The following is a 21587-nucleotide window of genomic DNA, read 5'->3' as shown; positions in this document are numbered from 1 at the left end:
TGATTTAGGATACTTGTGGGCATCTGTAACATACGTTATATACTGAGTATCTCTGCTCTCTGAATATATTGTTAGAGTTAAAGAAACAGAATCACCTGGTTTTTGTTTTTTCATTTTCTTTTTATAGGATTGAAGTCTTATACTTTCAAAGATATTCTTAAAGCCAAAGTAAAAACTAGAAGGTCTTATAAAAAATAAAGAGAGCTTTGGTTAGATGAATTTTCCTAGTGCTCCTTAGTAAAATGTTTTATAAAATTAAGTAATTTGAAATATACTAATATTTTTGAAATAGAGAAAATATATAATGTCAAAAAACTTTATTTCACATAAGTAGTATGTCTTTCTTAAAATAATTGAATCTTTTTTATAGTTCTAAAACACACCTGTTGTTTGCTCATAATTTAAGTATCATCTTTACTCATGAAAAATGCAAGAGACATGTAATCTAGAGAAACTTACTGTGAAAATGGCATTAAAATTTGTATTTTACCACTTAGAAATCTAAAACATTGAAGCCCAATAAAGAAAACCGTTTAAATTATGAAAAATTAAAATTTATGACAGATTTCCCAGAGGCAGTTCATTATATGCTATTAATGAACTTTGTTTATGCTGGCCATGTTCCATCCTGGCCTTGTGCCTTGAAGCCATTCTCCAGCACATATTTATAGAGGAGCACACATGTTCTTTTGTGCTGTTGCTTGCACATCTGCCAGCTTTCAACAAAATTGTAGGCTTTGTTAATAACACTCTTTCTGTGCTTGGTAAAGAGATGCCATATTGTCAGTGTTTTGCTTTAAATTTTCTTTTAAACTTTCAGTCTTTAGAAAACTTAAATAGCGATGCAGTGGAACCAACTCATTCCAAATGGTTAGAAATGGAAAGCAACGCGAGCCTTCCTCCTGAAGAGGGAGGTGGAGATGGGGGTGAAGCCAGTGAAGAGGAGCAGGAAGAGGAGGGTAAGACATGGGTTGGAAACTACTCACCTTTCACTGACTTTAATTTTGTGCCAGGTTTTCAGTGTTGTGCAGTTTAACAAGTTGGTGGCATATAGTTACTTATCAGCTCTATAGCCAGACATTTAGTTCCTTAGTGCTCTTGTGGTGAAATAGTTCACTAATTGCTTACATTAAATCCCACTGTAAACCATATGGATATATGCAGTCTGCACCCCAGGAGCTTGTGGCTTAAACAAGTGCCACACCAGAGGACTTTCCTATAGCAAAGAGTGCAGTAAATGGGTGTGCAAATGATAGAATTATCATGTAAGTGTAAATACTATAGTTACCTTGGCAACTTGTAGAGTCTTCTCCAAAAGTAGAGCTTACACTACACTTATACTGTATTGTTGTGGGGAAATGTGGAAATTTCAAAACATTTTGTAGGTGGAAGGTATTTATAAATGTTGATAAAATATTTTCTTCTGGTTTCTTTCATTAGGTGCACCCATCTGTTTTACTTTTCTATTGGAGTTGTGCTGACGTGCAGTAACGCTTATTTTTCATCTTTAGTGATAGTTTGTTTATCTAGAGTCCACATTTTATCCTTTCTTGGCTGCTTGGGGGTGTTTGCACCTAAGGATGGACAGTGGTGGGCACTGTGGCAGAGCCCACAGCGTGGGGCAATTAAAATTTTTGGCCAAAGATTTTGGTAGCTACATTTACCTAGCTAAATCGGGTAGATGAATGACTAAAGCAGATCAAGGTAACTAAATTTAGGTGACTAGATTTAGTTTTAACAACCAAACAAAAATTTTATTATTTACTATATAGTTTGGGATAATAGTGTAATTTATGTTTCTCTTTAATTGAAACTTGATTCTAATATGAAGTTTCTATTGGCATTTCTATTGATTGCTTTAGTTCGGTTCATTCTAGATGTTAGATCCTGCAAGTGTACCTAATTACACAACACTGCTAAAGAGTGACGCATTAGCACAGTTCTTCTTTGGCAGTGATCCAAGGTCTCTCCTGGTGTCCTGAGAGATATCTATACGATGAGATCCGGTCAGAACAGGAAGTGTTAGCACGTTACCCACCACTGTTGTCTTTACGAGAAGCCAACGAAAGGAACATTTGCCTCCTGCTACATGGAATGATTCTATTTGAACATAAATGTCAACTTTATTATTATTTTTTTTTTTTAGACTATTTATTGCCGGAACCCAATGCAAAGCAAATTAATTGCCTCAAGACCTATTTCGGCCATTGCAGTTTTAAACCGTGAGTGTGATCTCAATGAATTAAATGATGTACTTAAATTTTTTTCACAAAGAAAAAAGTAAATATTCCCTTCTTGTAACAGTTGTAGCTTAATTTTACTGTAGTCATACATGTCAAATGTATATCATGTGCAACTGCAAAATTATTTGAAATATTAATTATATAAATTTCTTTGTTCTTTTTTTTTTTTTAGAAAAAAGCATTTTTAACTGGGATGTTCTATGTAGAAATTACATAATAAAAAAGAAATTCCTTTCCCTGCTGACTTGTCTTTCATTAAGTATGAAATTGTGGGAAACAAGCATCCTTGCCTGCTTTGTGCAGGTGTCCCCAGGCACCCTGCTATAAGTCTCTAAGGCACCAGTTTGAGGGCCTGTCATGATTTACTGCTTTAACATATCAAAATATATTTACATTGAAAGGGCTGTCTTAGTCAATGTCTTATTGCTGTGAAGAGACACCATGACCACTGATAAAGGAAAACATTTACTTGGAGCTGGCTTACAGTTTCAGAGTTTTAATCCATTATTGTCATGGCAGGAAGCATAGCGGCACACAGGCAGACATGGTGCTGACGGAGGAGCTGAGAGCTCTGCACATGGATCTGCAGGCAGCAGGAAGAGAGAGTGACTCTGGGCCTGGCTTCAGCTTCTGAAATCTCATAGCCTGTCTTCAGTGACACATTTTCTCCCAACAAGGCCACACCTCCTAATCATTTTAGATAACACCACTCCCTGTGCGCTTGTGGGGGTCATTTTTGCTCACACCACCACAAGGGCACACTAATAATTAGAAAAAAAAATGAGATGAACAAAAATGAGATTAGGAACAAGTGAATTTGAATAAGACCAGTAAGAAAGTAAAAAATCTAAACTGGGTTTTCCCAGCTTTGAGAATTTAAATCAGAATTCATGTAAGCATTTCTTTCCTTCTTTCAATTTGCTTAAAAAACTAAAAATGAAAACAAAATATAGCCTCTATACAGAAGAACACACGTAGATGTATAGAGAGGTAAAGTCTGATAGCTCAGCATGCTGGTCGGTATAGCAAGGCTCAGATCAGAGTGGACTGCCCTCTGCGGAAGCAGAAGGTCTCATCTCCAGCTGAGCTTGCCTTTGCACCGTCACTTTACACAGACCCTCTCATATCAGTCCCACAGCCTTCTTCTCATTTATTTAAAATACTGATTCTCTTGACTCTATAGTTTGAAGCTAGGGATTTACCTTATACTTTAGATATGGTTAATATACATACTATATGGAAACTCCCAGTTATTCAGGCAGCCTGAGAGGTTGATCAAATAGTGTTTTATGTCAAAAAGTTAGCCCTTGCATATATTTATAAAGAAGCTCAAAAAAGTCTGAAAGTGTTTATTAGAGAGCAGAAGTTGAGTAAGTCTGAACTTGTGCATTGGATTGTTATTGATAAAGCATTTCACTTTTTACCTCAAGGGTTCAGTGGAAAGTCATCCATTCTGTATTAGAAGAAAGAAGGGATAATGTTGTAGTCATGGCAACTGGTAAGTTATACTTAAAGTAAATAATTTAATCATTTAAAAATCATAAAGGGCTTAAAGTGCTTAATCTTTCACAAACTTAAAATATAGGAGTCAACAGGAAAAAGATTTCAAATTTATGCATGAACTATGTTACATGTCTATTTATTCTGCTGTACAAGCACACTGTAAGAAGAAAATAAAACATCAGGAGTTTATTTTCACTTTTGTGTATTACTTTTATTCAAGGATATGGGAAGAGCTTGTGCTTCCAGTATCCACCTGTTTATGAAGGCAAGATCGGCATTGTTATTTCGCCTCTTATTTCTTTAATGGAAGACCAGGTTCTCCAGCTCCAGTAAGTAATGGTATTATCTCCACATCGCTGCCTTTGATGGGCAAGCAAGAAAGAACATTTTAAGACAGGATCTGACTACAGAGGCCAAGCCGGCCTCTTCTCACTCAGTCCAATGTCCCTTTGCCCAGTTGTCCCCCTCTGTTTATCAGATGATAAACATAAACCTAGCTCACAGGATTATGTTTTGGGAAGTGACTTGATCTTTTTTATTTCTATTTCTTGAGATAGGATCCAGAATGGTGTTGCTCTGTCATCTTGCCTTGCCCTGCAAGTTGGGCCTGCAGAGCCTGCACTACTGCACCTGGCTGCACTTAGTAGTGGTAAAGGAAGTGCTAGTGGAAGCGTTTATATTCATTCTGGAGGTCTCTAGGTCAAGACTACCAGATTTTCCTGATCAAGTTTTAAAAGGATTTATTGCTTTATAATGATTGTCTCAAAATTATTATTATTTTTGTTCTGCTGTCTTAACTCTTTAGATTGATATGATGGTGTATATGAAATATATATATATATATATATATATATATAAGCTTACTTTTTAAAATTTATTTTTAATTTATGTTTTCTTTTCACTTTACATCCCAATTGTAGCCTTCTCTCTCCTGTCCTCCTAGTCCCTGCCTCCCAACCTTTTCCCCTTTCCTGTCCAGCTTGGTCCTCCCCCAACCAGCCCACCCCAGCATATCAGATTACATCAGGACAGAGCTCCTCCTCTTCTGCTGAGTCCAGACAGGGCAGTGTGGTTAGGGCAGAGTGGCTGAAAGCAGGCGACAGAGTCCATGTCCTAGGCAGTATCTGCCCAACTTACTAGGGGCCCTGTGAAGCTCAAGCTGCCCATCGAGTACACGTGTGGGGGCCTAGGTTCAGTCCTTGCATGCTCTGTGGTTGGTGCTCCTGTCTCTGTGAGACACCGTGGGCCTAGGTTAGTTGACTTTATTGGTTTTCTTGTAGTGTTTTTGTCCCCTCCGGGTCCTTCTGTCATTCCTTCCCACTCTTCTACAGAATTGATACAGGGTGTATGAACCTTTCAGTTTCTTTTTTTGAAAGACTCACAATAAAAACTTGCCATCTTATCAGGTTCTTGAAGAAAATTATCAAGTTAGCAAGATATAAAAAGAAAGAATATTGAAAAGATGTAGAATATATAATATTAATCTCTTCTTTTTGAGAATGAAGTTAATATTTGTAATACTGATACAGAGCCGTTGTCTCTTACAGAATGTCCAACATTCCAGCCTGCTTACTTGGATCAGCACAATCAAAAAATATTATAGGAGATATTAAATTGTGAGTAATTTATATGATTTCAGGTCATATCATAAGCGCATTTTGTGTATCTTTTTATTTAATGTATGAGTAAATTTTCCATATTAGAAAACATACTTTAAAAAACTTTATTTTTGGAATTATAACATAGTTACATTTTCCCTTCCCTCTCTTCCTTCCAAGCTTTCCCATATACCCTTCCTTGTTCTCTTTCAAATTCATGAATTTTTTCCCATTAACTGTTATTACATGTATATATATTACCAAATACAACCTGCTAGATCTGTATATTGTTACTTGTGTGCATGTTTTTAGGGCTGACCTTTGGGTGCTGGATAACAATTGGTGTGCTTATCCCCTGAGAAACCACTCCTGCTGTTATCATTTGTTTGTTGCCCGTAGCATTGAGACCTCTTTTTCTTAGTGGAATACTTTTCCAGCATGTAGACATTCCACACTTTGTTTCCCTAGTCCTTGATGAACATCTGAGGATTTTCTGTTTGGTGGCTATACACGTTTTTGCATGAGTGTGTGTTTTCAGTTCCCCTGTGTGTATGCTTAGCAGCACAATTGCTGGGTCATGTGCTAGTTTCATGTTTAACTTTGTAAGAAACTGTTGAGCATCTTGAGAATGGCTCCCTCATTTCCCACCTCCAGTGACAGTCTGTAAGAAGGTCTGTTCCCTGCCAAACCTGTCATTTCTTAGCCAGTCACTGGTTCTAGCCACTTTGAAAGAATCTCACCGTCTTTGTAATTTGCTTTTGCCTGCTGACTAATTATGTTAAGTGTCTTACACTTATTGCTATGTGTATGTCTTTGTGGAAGTGTCTGTTCCAATCTTTTGACACTTTTGCTTATTCTGTTTGGACGGTAATTACATATTATAGATAGAAATCTCTAATTTATATGTACTTTGCAGATACTTTGCTAGTTTATGGCCTCTCTTCCTCTTTCCATAATCCTTTTGAGGAGGAATAGTTTTTCAGTTTGACAGTGTTCTTATAGACTTTGCTTTGGGTATTTAAGAACTGTTCCTAGACCAAGGTTATAAAGATGGTATTTTTTTCTCTTAAAAGTTTCACAGTTTTATGTTTGGCTCTATAATCCACTTTTAGCAGAATCTTTATTTTGTGTGAGGTACTAGTGTTTTTCTTATCAGGCTGCCCATGTGTACTGCTCCATCTTTTCCTCACTGGATTGATTGCCTTTGTGCCTTTCTCAAAGGTGCACTGAGTAGACATGTGCAGATTGCTTGTTGGGTATCTGCTCCCGCTCCTGTGGATGTGTCTGTCTGTCTTGGTTACTGTAGCTATAGAAATAAGTCTGGAAATCTGGATTACAAGCCCTCCAGACGTGCTCTGTGTTTTCAGACTTGTGTTACTTTTTCTGGCTACTTTCTGGTTGCATGAATGTCCCAGTGTCCACTTTTTAACGAGATGCCTGAGTCTGGCTCTCTAAGGAAACAGCTGATTTTCAAGGAACTGGAGGCACTGGAATGACTGACTCACCTCGGGTCAGCTTCTGTGCAGGACGGAGAACTGCGTCCAGCCTGGCTAGAGTGCTGCCAGACTTTGTTTTATTTACTGTTTGTTATAGTAAGTAGAATACTGTATGAACTTCCTGGAGATAAAGAAAAATGTATCCTCTGACTAATAAATTCCTAGTGAAAATTTAATATTTAGCAGCATGTAATAGACACTAAAATATTTATTGAATGGATGGGTTAACTTAAAGAACTCTTTATATAGAAAATTAAACTTAATTTGATTGTTTGCTGTTGCTGCTGTGGTTTTCGTTTTTGTTTTTTTGAGACAGGATTTCTCTGTGTAGCTCTATCTGTACTTTAACTCTCTCTGGAGACCAGGCTGGCCTCAAATTTATAGAGATCTGCCTGGTTCTGCCTCCCAAGTGCTGAGATTAAAGACGTGTGCCACCACCACCCAGCTTTCATCTGTTTTTATATAGTAAAGTGAAGACATGCCGTAAGTAGTTTTTACCCTTCATTATAAAAATTGTTATAATTACAAATTAGCATAATTAGTTTAATAAAAAAAGTGAATTTTATTTTAAGGATAAAGTAATTTCACATGGCCCCTGCTGGGAAAAACTGGGCATGGAGAATACAAAAAAACCTCCGCTTTTTCATATGTTCTCTTGTCACATTTTCTTTCTGAAGAGATCAGTCACCAAATAAAGGATGGGAGTTCTGCTTCTCCCTTTCTGACGTGTGCTGACTGGTTGAACTTGCTCAGGTGGTCATATTCTCGGAGGGAAAGCCTTTGACTGTCTAGCCTTTCCGCAGAACACATAGAATAAACTGGGATATTAAGGTCTTAATCATTAGAGAGCAAAGAGCCTGACTTTTAGTTCTCACAGGTAGGGTATATTGATGTGGGGCAATACAAAGAGTTTGTAAAGATTTGGTCATCTGGGTATCTTGTTTGGGGCCTGGACTGTTAGAAACCAGGATCCGGCTTGTGACACCACCTCAGTGGCGAGTGCTTCCTGAGGCCTGAACGGTTAGAAACCAGGATCCGGCTTGTGACACCACCTCAGTGGGGAGTGCACCCCGATGGGAATTGCTGTGTTTTATTTTGATGAGTTGAAGACAAATCAAAGAACTAACATATATGAATGTGTTTATATAATGTTCCTTTGGTTTTCATAATCAGTACGATGTGTTACTTAAAAACCCAGCCAACATTTTGATTTTAAGTTGTTACTCATTGGCTGTTCTCTTTATTGGAGTGTTTCCTTTTCTATCTCTGTTTTTATTTGTCTTTACAGAGGCAAATACAGGATCATATACATTACTCCAGAATTCTGTTCTGGTAACTTGGACCTACTCCAACAACTGGAGTCTAATATTGGTAAGTAATGAAATAGGAGTTTTGTGAATACAAAGTAAACCCATGCAAGAGTAGAGACTAGATTTCACATTTGTTAAAAGGTCTACTTCAAACAATTCCTGCTTTAAGAAACCTCTGACCAATTTGGTTTTCGTTGCATTTCATAATACCATATAGTTCCTCATTCCGTCATGGTGGGGCTCCTGGGTTAGTGCTGTGTTTGTATGCAAGCATGCATAGATCACCAGCTACACTAAGCACTCTTTTGAGAGAAAAACACGGTTCTTACCATGTTCTATTTCTTTAGTGCGGGACTTGGCACATAGTTATCTCTTTCAGTGTGAGTTTGAATGAATGTTAAATCCTACATTCTCAGATTTGTTTTTATTTTTTATATTCTGAGTTTAAGTTAATTCACTGACGTAGTTCTTCTTGTTCATAAGAATCACTCTTCATGCCAGGTGATGGTGGCACATGCCTTTAATACCAGCACTCGAGAGGCAAGGCAGGTAGAGCCTGGTCTACATAGTAAGTTCCAGGATAGCCAAGGCTACACAGAGAAACAAACAAGCAAACAAACAAAAAGAACCACTCTTCAGACTTAAAATATTGTTAAGCAGCATATTTCTTAGAAAATATAATATAAAATTAGTCAAATGCTATGACACTGTACTTAAACATTTTGGTGGTGTTGTTCATTTGGTTTTTCAGTTTTGTTTGGTTTGGTTTGGTTTTTTTGTTTGTGGTGGTGGTAGTTAGGTTTAGCTGAGAGTTCCAAAGGAGATAAATGCTGTCCATACTTGAAACCTTCATTTGAATTTCATCCAACTTGTAGATAAAATTATTTTCCCAATTAGTAGGCTATTTTTTGAAGAACTAAGTCTTAAGTAATTTCATATAGGTTAAATTTTCAGTATTGTATTGGACTGGCTAGTTTTACATCAACTTGACCCAGCTAGAGTTCCTCAAAGAGAAGGGAACATCAATCGAGAAGATGTCTCCATAAAATCTAGCTATAGGTGTCATGTAGGGCATTTTCTCAACTAGTGATTGATGGAGAGAGCCCAGCCCATCGTGAATGCTGTTAGCCTTGGGCTGGTGGTCCTGGCTTCTATAAGAAAACAGGCTGAGCAAGCCAGTAAGTAGCACTCCTCTATGGCCTCTGCATCAGCTCCTGCCTCTTAACTTCCTGTCTCTGTGTTATCTGTTTAGTGCTCATTGGCATGTTTTTACCTGCAATGGAAAGCAAGTTTGATATGCATCCTGTTAGGCCTGAGCATTTCCTATGGGTTAAGCCTTTTTACCTTATAGACTAATTCCATGATTATGGCTAAAATACTGGTATCCATAACTCTGTGTTCTTAGTATTTTATTCCATCTTAGTATATGTTTTAGTTTTATAATGATGTTAAATAGATACTTATGTAAGTAAATAAATGTTCAATGCTTTTGACAAGTGGCTATAACTTCTTACTTTTTAAACTTTTCATAAAGGGTAAATGGTGAATACTGCAGAGCCAAGGGTGCTTCTCAGTGATAGTGTTTGCCTAGCATGCTCTAGGCCTGAGTTCAACCTCATGATGCTTAATTTATTTTTATTTTACTTATGTGTGTTATCCGAGGATAACATTCAGGAGAAGAGGAGATGGTCCTTTCATTCAGCCTTGTTGGTTTCAGACGTTCAACTTGGTTATTTGGCTTGACAGGAAGTGGTTTTACACACCTCTTCTTGCTTAATCATCCCCCTCACCTCTCTCTCTCTCTCTCTGTCTGTCTGTCTCTCTGTCTCTCTCTGTCTCTCTCTCTGTCTCTCTCTCTCTCTCTCTCTGTCTCTCTCTCTGTCTCTCTGTCTCTCTGTCTCTCTCTCTCTCTCTCTGTCTCTCTCTCTCTCTCTCTGTCTCTCTCTCTCTCTCTGTCTCTCTCTCTCTCTCACTCTCTCTCTGTCTCTCTCTCTCACTCTCTCTCTGTCTCTCTCTGTCTCTGTCTCTCTCTCTGTCTCTGTCTCTCTCTCTCTCTCTCTCTCTCTTGCTCTCTCTTTGCTAGGCATGGGAGTATCTTCTCAGGGGGAGGAGGCCGATTGAGGAGGGTCAGATAGGCAGCTTCCCTCTGTTTTAAAAACAAACACACAAGCAGTCACGTAAACCCAGAAGCCATGTATAAGTATGTTCATCATTAGAGCAGGAGTCTTTCCTTTTAATGGATGAAAATATTTTCTCTGGGTGACTTAGAAAAGGGATAAGCTAAATGAAAACTATTTTTAAAAAACATTTCCCTTTGGCTTTTGCTTGTAGGAAATTGTAAAATGCCTATAAAAATGAATATACTCAGGTTGTTATTTGTACAGTGGCCTGACATTTAACTAATCAGATTTGTCATTTTTAGGTAAATGTTAAATTTTTTAAGGAGTCTGGATCTATAACTGAAATAGCAAACATACTTTTATATGGGGGTGCCTTCTCAGCTGCACTTGTAATTGTCTTTTAACTTTGGGAATGAGACTTGAGTGACAGGTGTGCCTAAATGAAATATGTACAGGACTTGGGAAGACACTTGGATTTTTGCATTCAAAGAGAATGTTAACCAAAGCATGTTTGAATTAACTATGCAGGTCAAAGTTCAACTCCATTAAATGCTTGTCCAGTCTGCTTCTAACACCTTTAAATTAAAATCTAGCCATTTTAATCTCTACAGTCAAAATAAGTGTATGAGTAGCACTGGAATTTTCCCAATAACTCAGTGCTATAAAATACATATTTTCTTCTTTACTTTCTTCCTTCTTGTACTCTGAGGACTTCAGTGTAGTGTAGAATCTCAGAGAATTGCCCTTGTTTCTTTTGTCTCTTCTTTAGAATTGTGAGATCCTTGAAGTCAAGTGTATTTGGTTTTCTAAAAAAGGGCTAATTTAATTTGCTTATTTAAATAGGGCCTCCTGTAGCTTGGGCAAATCTTGAACTTCCTGGAATTACATGCATGTGCTACCACATTGGTCTTTTAAAAGGCTTTAAATCATAGTGGCCATGTAGTAACAACAGTGGTAGTTTATTTTTAATAAACTCTTTTTTGGTGCCTGGCTTATCTGAGTATTTTGTGTGAGTGTTTTAATTTAACCTTAGAGTAGTAACAAGTGTTAGGCACCATTACTACCTACTGTGTATTATAAACTTTTGCTGCTGCTGCTGCTGCTGCTGCTGCTGCTGCTGCTGCTGCTGCTGCTGCTGGTGTGGTACCACAGTGTGTTTGTGGAGGTCACAGAACAGTTCTCTCTGTGGTTTCTGAGGGTTGAACTCAAGTTGTCAGGCTTTCAAGGCTTTTACCTGCTGAGCTGTCTCATCAGCTCCACGCTATAATTTTGAGGAAACTGAGAACTGGAAAGATTTGTAACTTGCTCAAGTCTTCATGTACAGCCAGTTTGACTGTAAAGCACGTATTTTTAATCACCTCACTGATAGAACATAATAGAAAAACCAGTTATTTTTCTCTTAAGAGTATTATTTTATAATTAATGGTAAAGGCATTCTTTGTCAGTTCTTTGAAGTATCTGAAGATTTTTTGATTGATGATTATACAATGAAACCCTTTAAAATGCATTGAGACACTATTGATCTTGTTTGAGTGTATGGTGTGGGGCAGAGTGCAGAGCTATAGCTCCTTTTACTATCTGCTTTGCACACAATGGAATTTAGTTCTTCCCATACCATTTTATGTTAGACAATGTGGATACCGTCGTGTCTTCACATATTGGCATTTCAGAGGAACTTCCTGCAACTTGATATGTGCTTGATCATAGATAATGATGTTCTTTATCTCAGTAGAAATGTGCTGACTGCCTCTTTTGGTAGCTAACCCTTGAGATAAGATTGACATTATTGCAAAACGAAGTAGAACAGTTCTTTTGAAAGCACATTGTTACAGATGGTTTGTAAGTGATAACTTGGGGACAAAGTAATAGTAATTTATATCTTTGGGGACTAGTAATAAGAGCTGAAATATAGTATATTGTTTGAATTAATATATAAATATCTCACTTACTTTAGTGCCTTTTATTTGTTTCTTTTCCTGCCTCCTAGTCTCACTTTTGAGGTTTGATGTTATCTGGTATTATTTATGCTTTATATGGGTGTGTGTGTTTGAACCAAATACTTTATTTTGGTTTATACTTTTTGCAAGGTATCTATTCTAATAGAAAGAACAGTATTGATTTCGATAGCACTTTTTTCTTTTTGACCCTTATTTTTCATGTATATTCTCTTTTTTGTAGGTATCACACTTATTGCAGTGGATGAGGCTCACTGTATTTCTGAGTGGGGCCATGATTTTAGAAGTTCATTCAGGATGCTGGGCTCTCTTAAGAAAGCACTCCCTTTGGTAAGCGTTTCCATGTCTCATGTCCCCACTCCACCCATCCAAGCTATGGATTGACCCTAGGCTAAATCCCTAACCCCAAGTTTACAGGGCATTTTTATCAAGTGCTTTCCAGGACTGGGTAATGTCTGAGCAGCTAAAGACTTCTCTAAAAGGAAAGGTGTCAGATATAAGCAAGGGATCTTACTTCTTTTTTTAAGATTCTAATGTTGGCTTCCTTTTGAGGTTGGCATGTAGCTTATTCCTGTTGGAATACTCTAACAGTGATGTCCAACATTGAGCTCCTACATTGTCATCTACAAAGTTTACTGTCAAGAACCGTAAAATTATTTTATTTAAAAAACCCCAGTGTTTTAAATTCTTCATGATTTTGTGCGGTGTCACATTCCTAGCTATCAGGGCATGGTTTGGATCCCCTTCCCTGGGACAAGAGTTGGAAAAGAAGTTCTGAAAATATCAGTTAAAAATGGCAGCTTAGCAACAGGGGCTACAATTCAAAGAACTCCAGTGGGTACCTGGAACCACCCCCTCAATGTAATTTATGCACAGCTGAAGAATTTTAAAACAGTATACAATATAATAAAGGTGCCCACAATTTTTATTGTTGACTGTGTGGATCATTGTTAAATAGAATAAGGGCTGGCCAACCACAAGCACTTCCTAGCTTAACGGTTGGTGTGGTAACCTCAGTGGGTAGTAAATAGCTAATTGTTGAGAAACATGAATTGTGTGGGTATTTGGGACCAAGGGGCCATTCCGTCATGGGGAGAATGGAATGACAACATTGGAAGTGCACACATTTCCTCCTAGCACTTGGAAGGCAAAGGTGGATCTCTTTGAGTTCCAGGGCAGCCTGGTCTGCAGACTGAGTTCCAGGACATCCAAGGCCACACAGAGGAAACCCTGTGGGGGAGGGAGGAATAAATTGTTTATTTGTATAACTTTACATTTAGTATATTTAGACTATGGTTGGTCACAGGAATCTGAAACCAGAAAAAGCCAACATGGATGGCGAGGGCAGGTGTGTAGTATGGCTTTAGCATATATTTCTTTCATTTTCTTTGCTTAAACACTCCACAAAAATGTAGTTACTGTGTGTTCTTCACTAATGGGCCATTGTAAAATGGGCTGTGGACTGCATTATCCTACTCATCACAGTTTGTAGAAAACTTTTGGGTTGTTTCCTGGATTTAGGATATTTTGAATGAGGATACTGTGAACACTTATGTGTACTCCCAGGGTCCTTCAGTAGGTTAGGGGTTATATAACCTGTGAATGTAACTTTTACTTTTCTGGGGTAAATGATAGGACTCTGGTGCTGGGTCCCATGGGAAGTGCTTGTTGCACATTTAGAAACATCTACCCCTCTAAATGAACAATAGTTTCCTCTCATTCTCACCACTGTTTGGTCTTACTACTATGTAATATTTTAGCAATTGTAATAGGAGTGGAGTGGCAGTTTGTGTTTTCACTTTGCATTCTCGTGGTGTTGAACATCTTATTGTATGCTTATTTGGTGAAATGCCTGGTTTATTGGGTTGTATTTTTTTCTTCTTCTATTAAGTGTATATATGAGAGAAAGAAGAAAAAGGGAAGGGAGAGAGGCAAAGAGAGGTGTGTGTGTGTGTGTGTGTGTGTGTGTATGAGCACGTGTGTATGTGTGGCCTACTCTACAGTGCAGTACCTGCAGAAGCCAGATGTTGAGATGTTGGCGTCTTTATCTGTTACTCTGCACCTTATTTTATTTCAGACAGAGTCTCTCACCAGCCAGGGAGCTCACTAGTTATGCTGGACTGGCAGGTCACCAAGTCCTTGGGGTCCTTCTGTTCCTGGACACTGGGGTTTTAGGTGTGCATGCTGTGCCTGGCTTTATGCTGGTGCTGGAGATAGATGTTCAGGTCCTAAGACTCTCTGAGCTATTTCTTTAGTCCCTGTGTGAATGCCTAAGATTTTTAAAAACATTGATAAATATGAATTCTTGGTCAGATATTTAGCTTGTAAATATTTTTTTTACAAATTGGGGTGGGAGAGATGGCTCGGTGGTTAAGAGCACTGTCTACTCTTCCAGAGGTCCTGAGTTCAATTCCCAGAACCACATGGTGGCTCGCAACCATCTGTACTAGGATCTGATGCCCTCTTCTGGCCTGCAGGTGTACATGCAGATAGAGGTCTCATAGAAGTAAATAAATAAAAATTAATTTTATTGTATCTTTTGTTATTTTCACATTGTCTTTTATAAAGAAAAAACTATGAATTTGGATGAAATTTAGAATGCTAATTTTTAATGGATTTTTTTCCTTAGTCTTAGATCTGAAATTTTGCTCCTATGGTTTTTCCTAAAATGGGTATTTTTTTAAATTTGGCTCTAAGAGGGTGCAGAGATGGCATGGCAGGTAAAGAGCTTGCCATGCAGTGTGAACCAGGCTCTAGACTCTACAGCGCCCATGCAGAGCACAGTAGCATGTGCGCGCTCCATGCTGTGAGATGGAGGTAGACACAGGAAGCTCCCCACTGGATGAAAAGACTGCCTTTTAACTATTTAAAGTAGTTGCTTTTATGCCTTTGTTGGAAATCATCCAAATGCATTTGCATCAGCCCGTTTCTTGGTTTCTAGTGCACTGTATTAATTTTGATTTAATAAACAAAGTGGCCTTTGTTTAGGTCCTGGCGACAGCGAGGTTTTCCACAGAGACTGTGGTGCCTCCTGAGCTCAGGCTTCACAGTTAAAGGGGTTAAACAGAGAAAACGTCGAAAGTTGTAACCGTTTAGTCAACTTGTCTCACTCAGTTTCATTAATCATAGATCTTAGATATTAGTAGCAAGTTGTGATATTTAAAATGACTTCTTTTTTTGTAAAGACTTGATTGAGCAGTAGTTAAGTAAACGAAACAAGTCATCAGCAGTAGCAAAAGTGCAATGTCCCAGCCAGCAGATACAATACTAGGAGAATAAAGCTAGTGTGGACTGAGGTGCAAGTGTGTGTCTGGCCTTGGCTCAGGTACTTACCTCAATTAACCCTCAGGACCATCCACTAAGGTCTCCATAGATACTGTCCTAGTTCCTCAGTTGTCAAAGGACAGCATGTTTCCTTCTCTTCTTTCTTTCCCACCATCTCTTCTCCTCAAGTCTCTTCTGTTCCTTGTACCTCCCTGTCTTATTAAGGTTGGCATGCCTGGTACTTTAGTCTTTAGATGTACTCTCTTTCTTCTCAGACGAATGTTTCAAATACCGTTCATCTGTGGAAAACCCTCAAATTTATATCCCCATCTTGGATTAATACCACCAAGATGTGGCTAAATTCCTCTGCCTGCTTGCCATATTTGGTGTTGTCACTACATTTTCTTTCAGCAGTTTTTTTGGGTTGGATCTATTCATGGGGAAGCCAGCTTATTCCAGGAGCCGGTTACAAAAAGGGCTGAGAATCAAACAGAGGTGAATGTGGCCCCCACCTGTGCCTTCTCAGGGGGAGTGAGTTCTCCATTCCTGCACAGGGCTTGAGAAAGTGCAGGGTAGCCAAGTGCACTTAGCTGAAATAAGGCAGCCAGGAGACAAAGAACTAGGTTTTTATTTGCAGACTGTCTCCCTTGTGTTCTCTCTCCCAACAAGAGTTCAAACTAAGTTAAAGAAGGAACAAGGACAAGGAGATAGGGCAAAAGAAGAGATGGGTGAGCACCCCTCACTCATGGACCCCTGGTTTTAAAACTCTGACATGTAAATTACAGGAGGTATACCCAGGACATGGTGGGGGGGGGCAGTGTTCCTCCAGGGTAGCTTTGAAGTGTCCTTTTGAAAAGAGCCAGGCCAATGACACCTTTTGGCCCAATGTTTTCTGTGGTCGGCCTCCAGCAGGAGGGAGGCACTCTTCTTTTGAGCTCCTCAAACTGGCTTACTGGAAGGATGTGCCTCTGGACCTCAGCTGCCTGGCGAAGGGCCACATTATTGAATATAAATCCCACATATTGTAGGAGATTTGTAGGAGATATAAACACACACACACACACACACACATACACACACACAGTTGCCTACTTAAGACTTTCCTATTTAGGTTCCTAATAGCTATCTCAAACCTAGCCTGTCCCAACCTGACCTCTGATGTTCTTTCCACTCTGACTGCTTTCCCCTCGGACTCTCTCACTTTGCTTAATAGCAGCACCAGACAGTTTTGCTAAAGCCATGATTAAACTAGATCTTCCTCCCTCAGTCTCCCCAGTGTTGGATTGCAAGTGTGTATTGCTATGCCTGGTAACTCTTTTATTTTTACCACTCTGCACCATACATTTAAACAATAAAGGGATCTTGTGAGGTCTTCCACTTATACAGAGACTAATCACCTCTCTTTTGATCCCTGCCAAATCGCTGGTGCTAGCCTACATCTTCTTTCATGTAGGCTATTACAATAACCTCTCTGTTTCCATCGTCAGTCTATTTCAATACAGCACTTAAAGTGATACTTCTGAATATGTCTAATTGTCATGTCTTCTGCCCAAAGCCCTCTTGAAGTATGTATGCCATTTCACCCAGGAAAGGCAAACATCGATGGCATTACATCTCACTGAGTCTTATGTTGTGTCCCAGTGTTATAGCATCACGTTATTAATGGGATCCATCACTAGATTAAAGCACTGGGTCAGGTTATAGCTGTCATTATCCAATCACCTCTCAGTGGTTAGGCCTGGTACCCAGGGACTCCCCCTTCCACACATGGATAAGACAATTCGTATCTAAACCACAACAAGAGAGAGTTTTTCTTTGTATTTCAATTTATATAAAGAGGAGTGGTATCTGCCTTATAGCAGCTGCTCAATAATTACTTGAATGAATGAATGAATGAATGAATGAATGAAGTCTGGTCAGAAGGCTGGGAATTAGCAAAGTAACTTTCCCACATAGGTAGTTGTAAAAGAGTTGGGTGATAAATAGCTATACCATAGTATACTGTGCTGATATTAAAGCAAAAGATTTGAAAGAGACAAACCGTGTTTTTTGCCCTCACTTAGCTCACAGTGCAGAGTGGGAGCTGAGATCCACATTAGGAAAGTAGAAGCAATAGAAACAGATGGCACATCAGCACAGAATGGTGCAGGTGATGCACCAGGTGAACAGTGCCTCCTCAGACATGGGGCGGCAAGTGAAGGTGTTCTCACAGTGCACGCCACTAAACACGGCGCTGAAGGGCTGTTTCCACCCAGTTAGAATGGTTTGATGTGACAGAGAGCTACGGAATTGGAAATCAGGAAGAGAGCTTTGTAATCCATTCCTAGGCCTTTGATCCTAGGATTGTGTTAAAGGAGTTTTAAATATTTTAAGCAGTTCTTGAATACTCGTCAGGTGGAAATAAATCTTTTATTATATGTAGCTCTGGATATAATGAGATCATTTTCTGTTCTTCCAGTGATTAATGAGTGTGCTCCTTCAGTTGAGAGCCCCGGCAGTGGCTGAGGATCCCCTCCCCTGTGGTTTTAAGACCCGACTCTGGTAGGGAGTGGGAGGGAGCGCCACCTGCCGGAGACCAGACTTCTCATTTTCCTTGCTTTTCCTGTTCTGATCCAGCTACCCCGGGGTTACTGCTGTAAACCTGCATACATCACACCAAATTATTACAGTAAATCTAAAAATGCTAGAAATCACCAAACAGTTGACATAGAGAGCTCATTTGGAGGGAATGGGGAACCCAGAGAAGGAGCAGCCAGGCGAAAGTTCTGTACAGCCTTCCAAGTCTGTCAACTAGAAGGAAGTATTTTTCAAGTCTTTTAGGTATACTGACTCTTCTGGCTACTTTGCTGTAAGGACTTATGAAAAAGATCAGTACAGTAGGCACTGAGTCACTAGAGTAAGAAGATAAATAATTAGAATCTGTGTGCATTATCCAGTGTGACGTAGTCACATGATCTAAAAAAGCAATATTATACTTTCTCTCAACCTTTGTTTCATGGCATATATAGTTAAGATTCACCTAAATGTACAGTGCCATGAGATTAATTTGCATTATATATATTATGTTGACTTATTTTGCCAACAACTGGTTTCTCTTACCAAGGAAATCAAGGGTAGCCAACTGAAAGAACAAATTCCCTGTGCGAGGAACTTGCTATAAGGAGGCAGCAATATAATTTTTCTTCTCAGTTTTCTTTTCAGAGTTGAACAGTTTAGACTATTAATAATTGTGCTGTGGCCACAAAGGTGGCCTGGAAGTAGCTCATTGAATGGGGGCATAAGGTCTGTTTCTCAGTACTGGCCCATGTGCTGTTTGTAAGCTTTAGTCTTGGCTAAATTTTTAACATCATAACGTGCCACCAACTCCTGAGAGATCTGTTATGTTCACCTTTGAATCTTTACTTTTCATTAATTTTTGTTAAGTGTCGTTACTTGATTCTACTTTCCAGTTTTTAAAAAAAGATTTATTTATTTATTATGTATACAGTGTACACCTGCACACCAGAAGAGGGCACAAGATCTCATTCTGGATGGTTGTAAGCCACCGTGTGGGTGCTGGAAATTGAACTCAGGACCTCTGGAAGAGCAGCAGTGCTCTTAACCTCTGGGCCATCTCTCCAGCCCCTACTTTCCAGTTTTAAGAGCATCATTCCTCACTCTGACTTTAGAATGTCATAGTGAGTTTATAATACATTATTGTTGTTGTTGTTGTTATTATTCTGATTATAATTTTGCTGCTAGCTGTCTGCTTCCCTGAGGATCTTATAAAAAAAAAAATGGAAATTGTTATTGAAAGTTCTAGTAACCCTGTAGGTTGTAGCTCTAGCTCACAGGACTTCTTCCTAAGTTGGGCCCTTGCCAAAGCCAGTGGGGAATGTGCTGGCAGGGCCTCTGCTGTTGAAATTCCAATATAGAAAGAAATCTCTTCAACTGTTGTGTGCTGGACTAGTTACAACTGAAACCTTTTAGGTACTTGCTCTCTACACTGAGTAATAGGACATACTTGCTATGTTTTTATATGTATGTGTTCATGTGTGTTTTATATAGACACGTGTGTGGAGTATATGTACATGTGTGTATTTCTAGGCCAGTGAGTCCCTGGGACCAGCCCCCCTCCATCTACCTGCTACCAGAATTACAAGCTGGGATTTCATGTGTGTGTCACAACATCTAGAAATTGTATGCATAACTTCTCTGCAAGTATCAAACTTCATAGATATTTATACTTAGATATAAGACAAACGCTTATCAGTTTGTGAGGTAGTCACAGTGTGTTTGAGTAATTAATTTCATGAAGATATTGCTATCTACAACAGCCTATAAAGTATTTTTAAATAAAATTGTATTCTTAGCCATAAAATAGCTGATGGTTTATAAATGAATTTTAAGACAGCCTTTTTTCCCTGATAATAAAATGGTACCATGGGTGAAAGTACCTACATTAGAATAGTGATAAAACATGACTCATTGATTTGGGAGGCATTTTGCTCACTTACCTTTGAATTTCTTAAAGAAATATTCAGGTTTTCCTGCTACTGATTGTGCTCCTGATTTTGCTGCTCGTCCTGTCAAGAATTGCTAGACTGAAAATAGAATGTGACTCGGTTGCTTACAGGATCTGTTAGTAGGACATTTTACTTCCTACATATTTGTTATGTACTGTAAGGCACTGAGAAGTCAGGACACTGAAGAGAGAAGGCTGTTGGGAGCGAGCGTCTACAGCTGAAAAGCATGTGACAGGACAATTCTGAAGAAACCTTCTCCCCAAAGAAAGAATGAATTGTTTTATGTAGCTAGGTCATTAAATTATAACTCTGCCAGGGCTTATGAACTGTGATCTCTAGATTATTAAAAAAATCGACATATAATATAATCCCTGCTTCTGTTAGCACTAAAGTACAGATGGCTAATAAGTAGCTTTAATTTAACAGGACAAGATGAATTGCATTGAAATCTTATGGATTCAGTGTTTGATGTTAAGTAGGAGACATCTTTTCTATTTTAAAAACTTTTTTTTTCTCTTTACTCGGGACATGTCGCTCAGTGGTAGAGCACTCAGAAAGCATGCCCAAGGTCCTGGACTCCACCCCCCAACATGACAAAAAGAAATAAATATTTAGATAAGCCAAAACAAGAACGTGTACGTCTTGGACATGGTCCCTGTGTTGTTGTGGCTGTTGGCTTGTGAGAAGAGTGAGAGTTAGCGAGCTTCCTGCCTTTTAAACATCCTTTCATACTGTGTCTCACCAGGTCCCAGTCATCGCACTCTCGGCCACCGCAAGCTCCTCAATCCGGGAAGATATTATACGCTGCTTAAACTTGAAAAGCCCTCAGGTCACCTGTACCGGGTTTGATCGACCAAATCTGTACTTAGAAGTTGGACGAAAAACAGGGAATATTCTTCAGGATCTAAAGCCATTTCTTGTCCGAAAGGCAAGGTAAAGATGTAACAATAGAGGAAAATTTTTTAATTTATTTTTAGTTAATTAAATAATTAGTTAATTAATGCATTCACTTTACATCCTGGTCATAGGGCCCCTCCCTCCTCTCCTTCCAGTCCTACCCTCCCTCCCCATTCCTCAGAAAAGGGGAGCCTCCCTACCCACCCACCTCAGCTCTTCAAGTCACATCAGGACTGAGTTCATCCTCTTCCCCTGTGGCCTGGCAAGGCGGTCCTGTCAGGGAAAAGTGATAAGAAGTTATTTTAGTTTTTCTATTTCTTTTTTGATATATGTTTAATGTTTCAAATTTTATGTAGCTTTAGCTCAAATTACAATTAATTCATTAATCAATTCAGTGACCTAGATTAAAGCACATTTAAGGATATTTTCATTAACTCTTTTAGGATTTCATATACTATAGTTTGATCGTATTACTTCCCCAGTTTCCCGAGATTCATCATATCTCTCTACTGCTCCCAACTTCTTGCCGTCTTTCATGTTTAAATAACACATCAACTCTCGTTTGTTCTGTCCGTACTTCTGGGTAGAGAGCATCCATAGGTGTATGGGCAACTAGTCAAGAGCTATACAGCCTTAAAGGAAGCTAAGTCTGCCTGTCCCAGAAGCTATCAGCTGTCCATAGTCCCTAAGTTTGGG

At 38.9% G+C, this 21587-nt stretch overlaps 1 protein-coding gene across 1 annotated transcript in view; it reads left to right on the top strand.

The window, feature by feature from the left end:
* Window positions 1-21587, top strand: part of Wrn (WRN RecQ like helicase) — a 112434-nt gene that overhangs the window by 47050 nt on the left and 43797 nt on the right. The window contains exons 11-18 of the mRNA XM_051169407.1: window positions 821-959; window positions 2147-2222; window positions 3674-3741; window positions 3967-4075; window positions 5294-5362; window positions 8129-8211; window positions 12449-12555; window positions 20740-20927. Of these exons, the coding sequence (XP_051025364.1) occupies window positions 821-959; window positions 2147-2222; window positions 3674-3741; window positions 3967-4075; window positions 5294-5362; window positions 8129-8211; window positions 12449-12555; window positions 20740-20927 (839 nt within the window). The remainder of the gene's footprint in view (window positions 1-820; window positions 960-2146; window positions 2223-3673; window positions 3742-3966; window positions 4076-5293; window positions 5363-8128; window positions 8212-12448; window positions 12556-20739; window positions 20928-21587) is intronic.

The sequence above is a fragment of the Acomys russatus genome, chromosome 27 (assembly GCF_903995435.1).
Source record: "Acomys russatus chromosome 27, mAcoRus1.1, whole genome shotgun sequence".
Classification (NCBI taxonomy): domain Eukaryota; kingdom Metazoa; phylum Chordata; class Mammalia; order Rodentia; family Muridae; genus Acomys; species Acomys russatus.
Note: the sequence above shows the minus strand (reverse complement) of the source record. Positions and strands in the feature narration are given on the sequence as shown.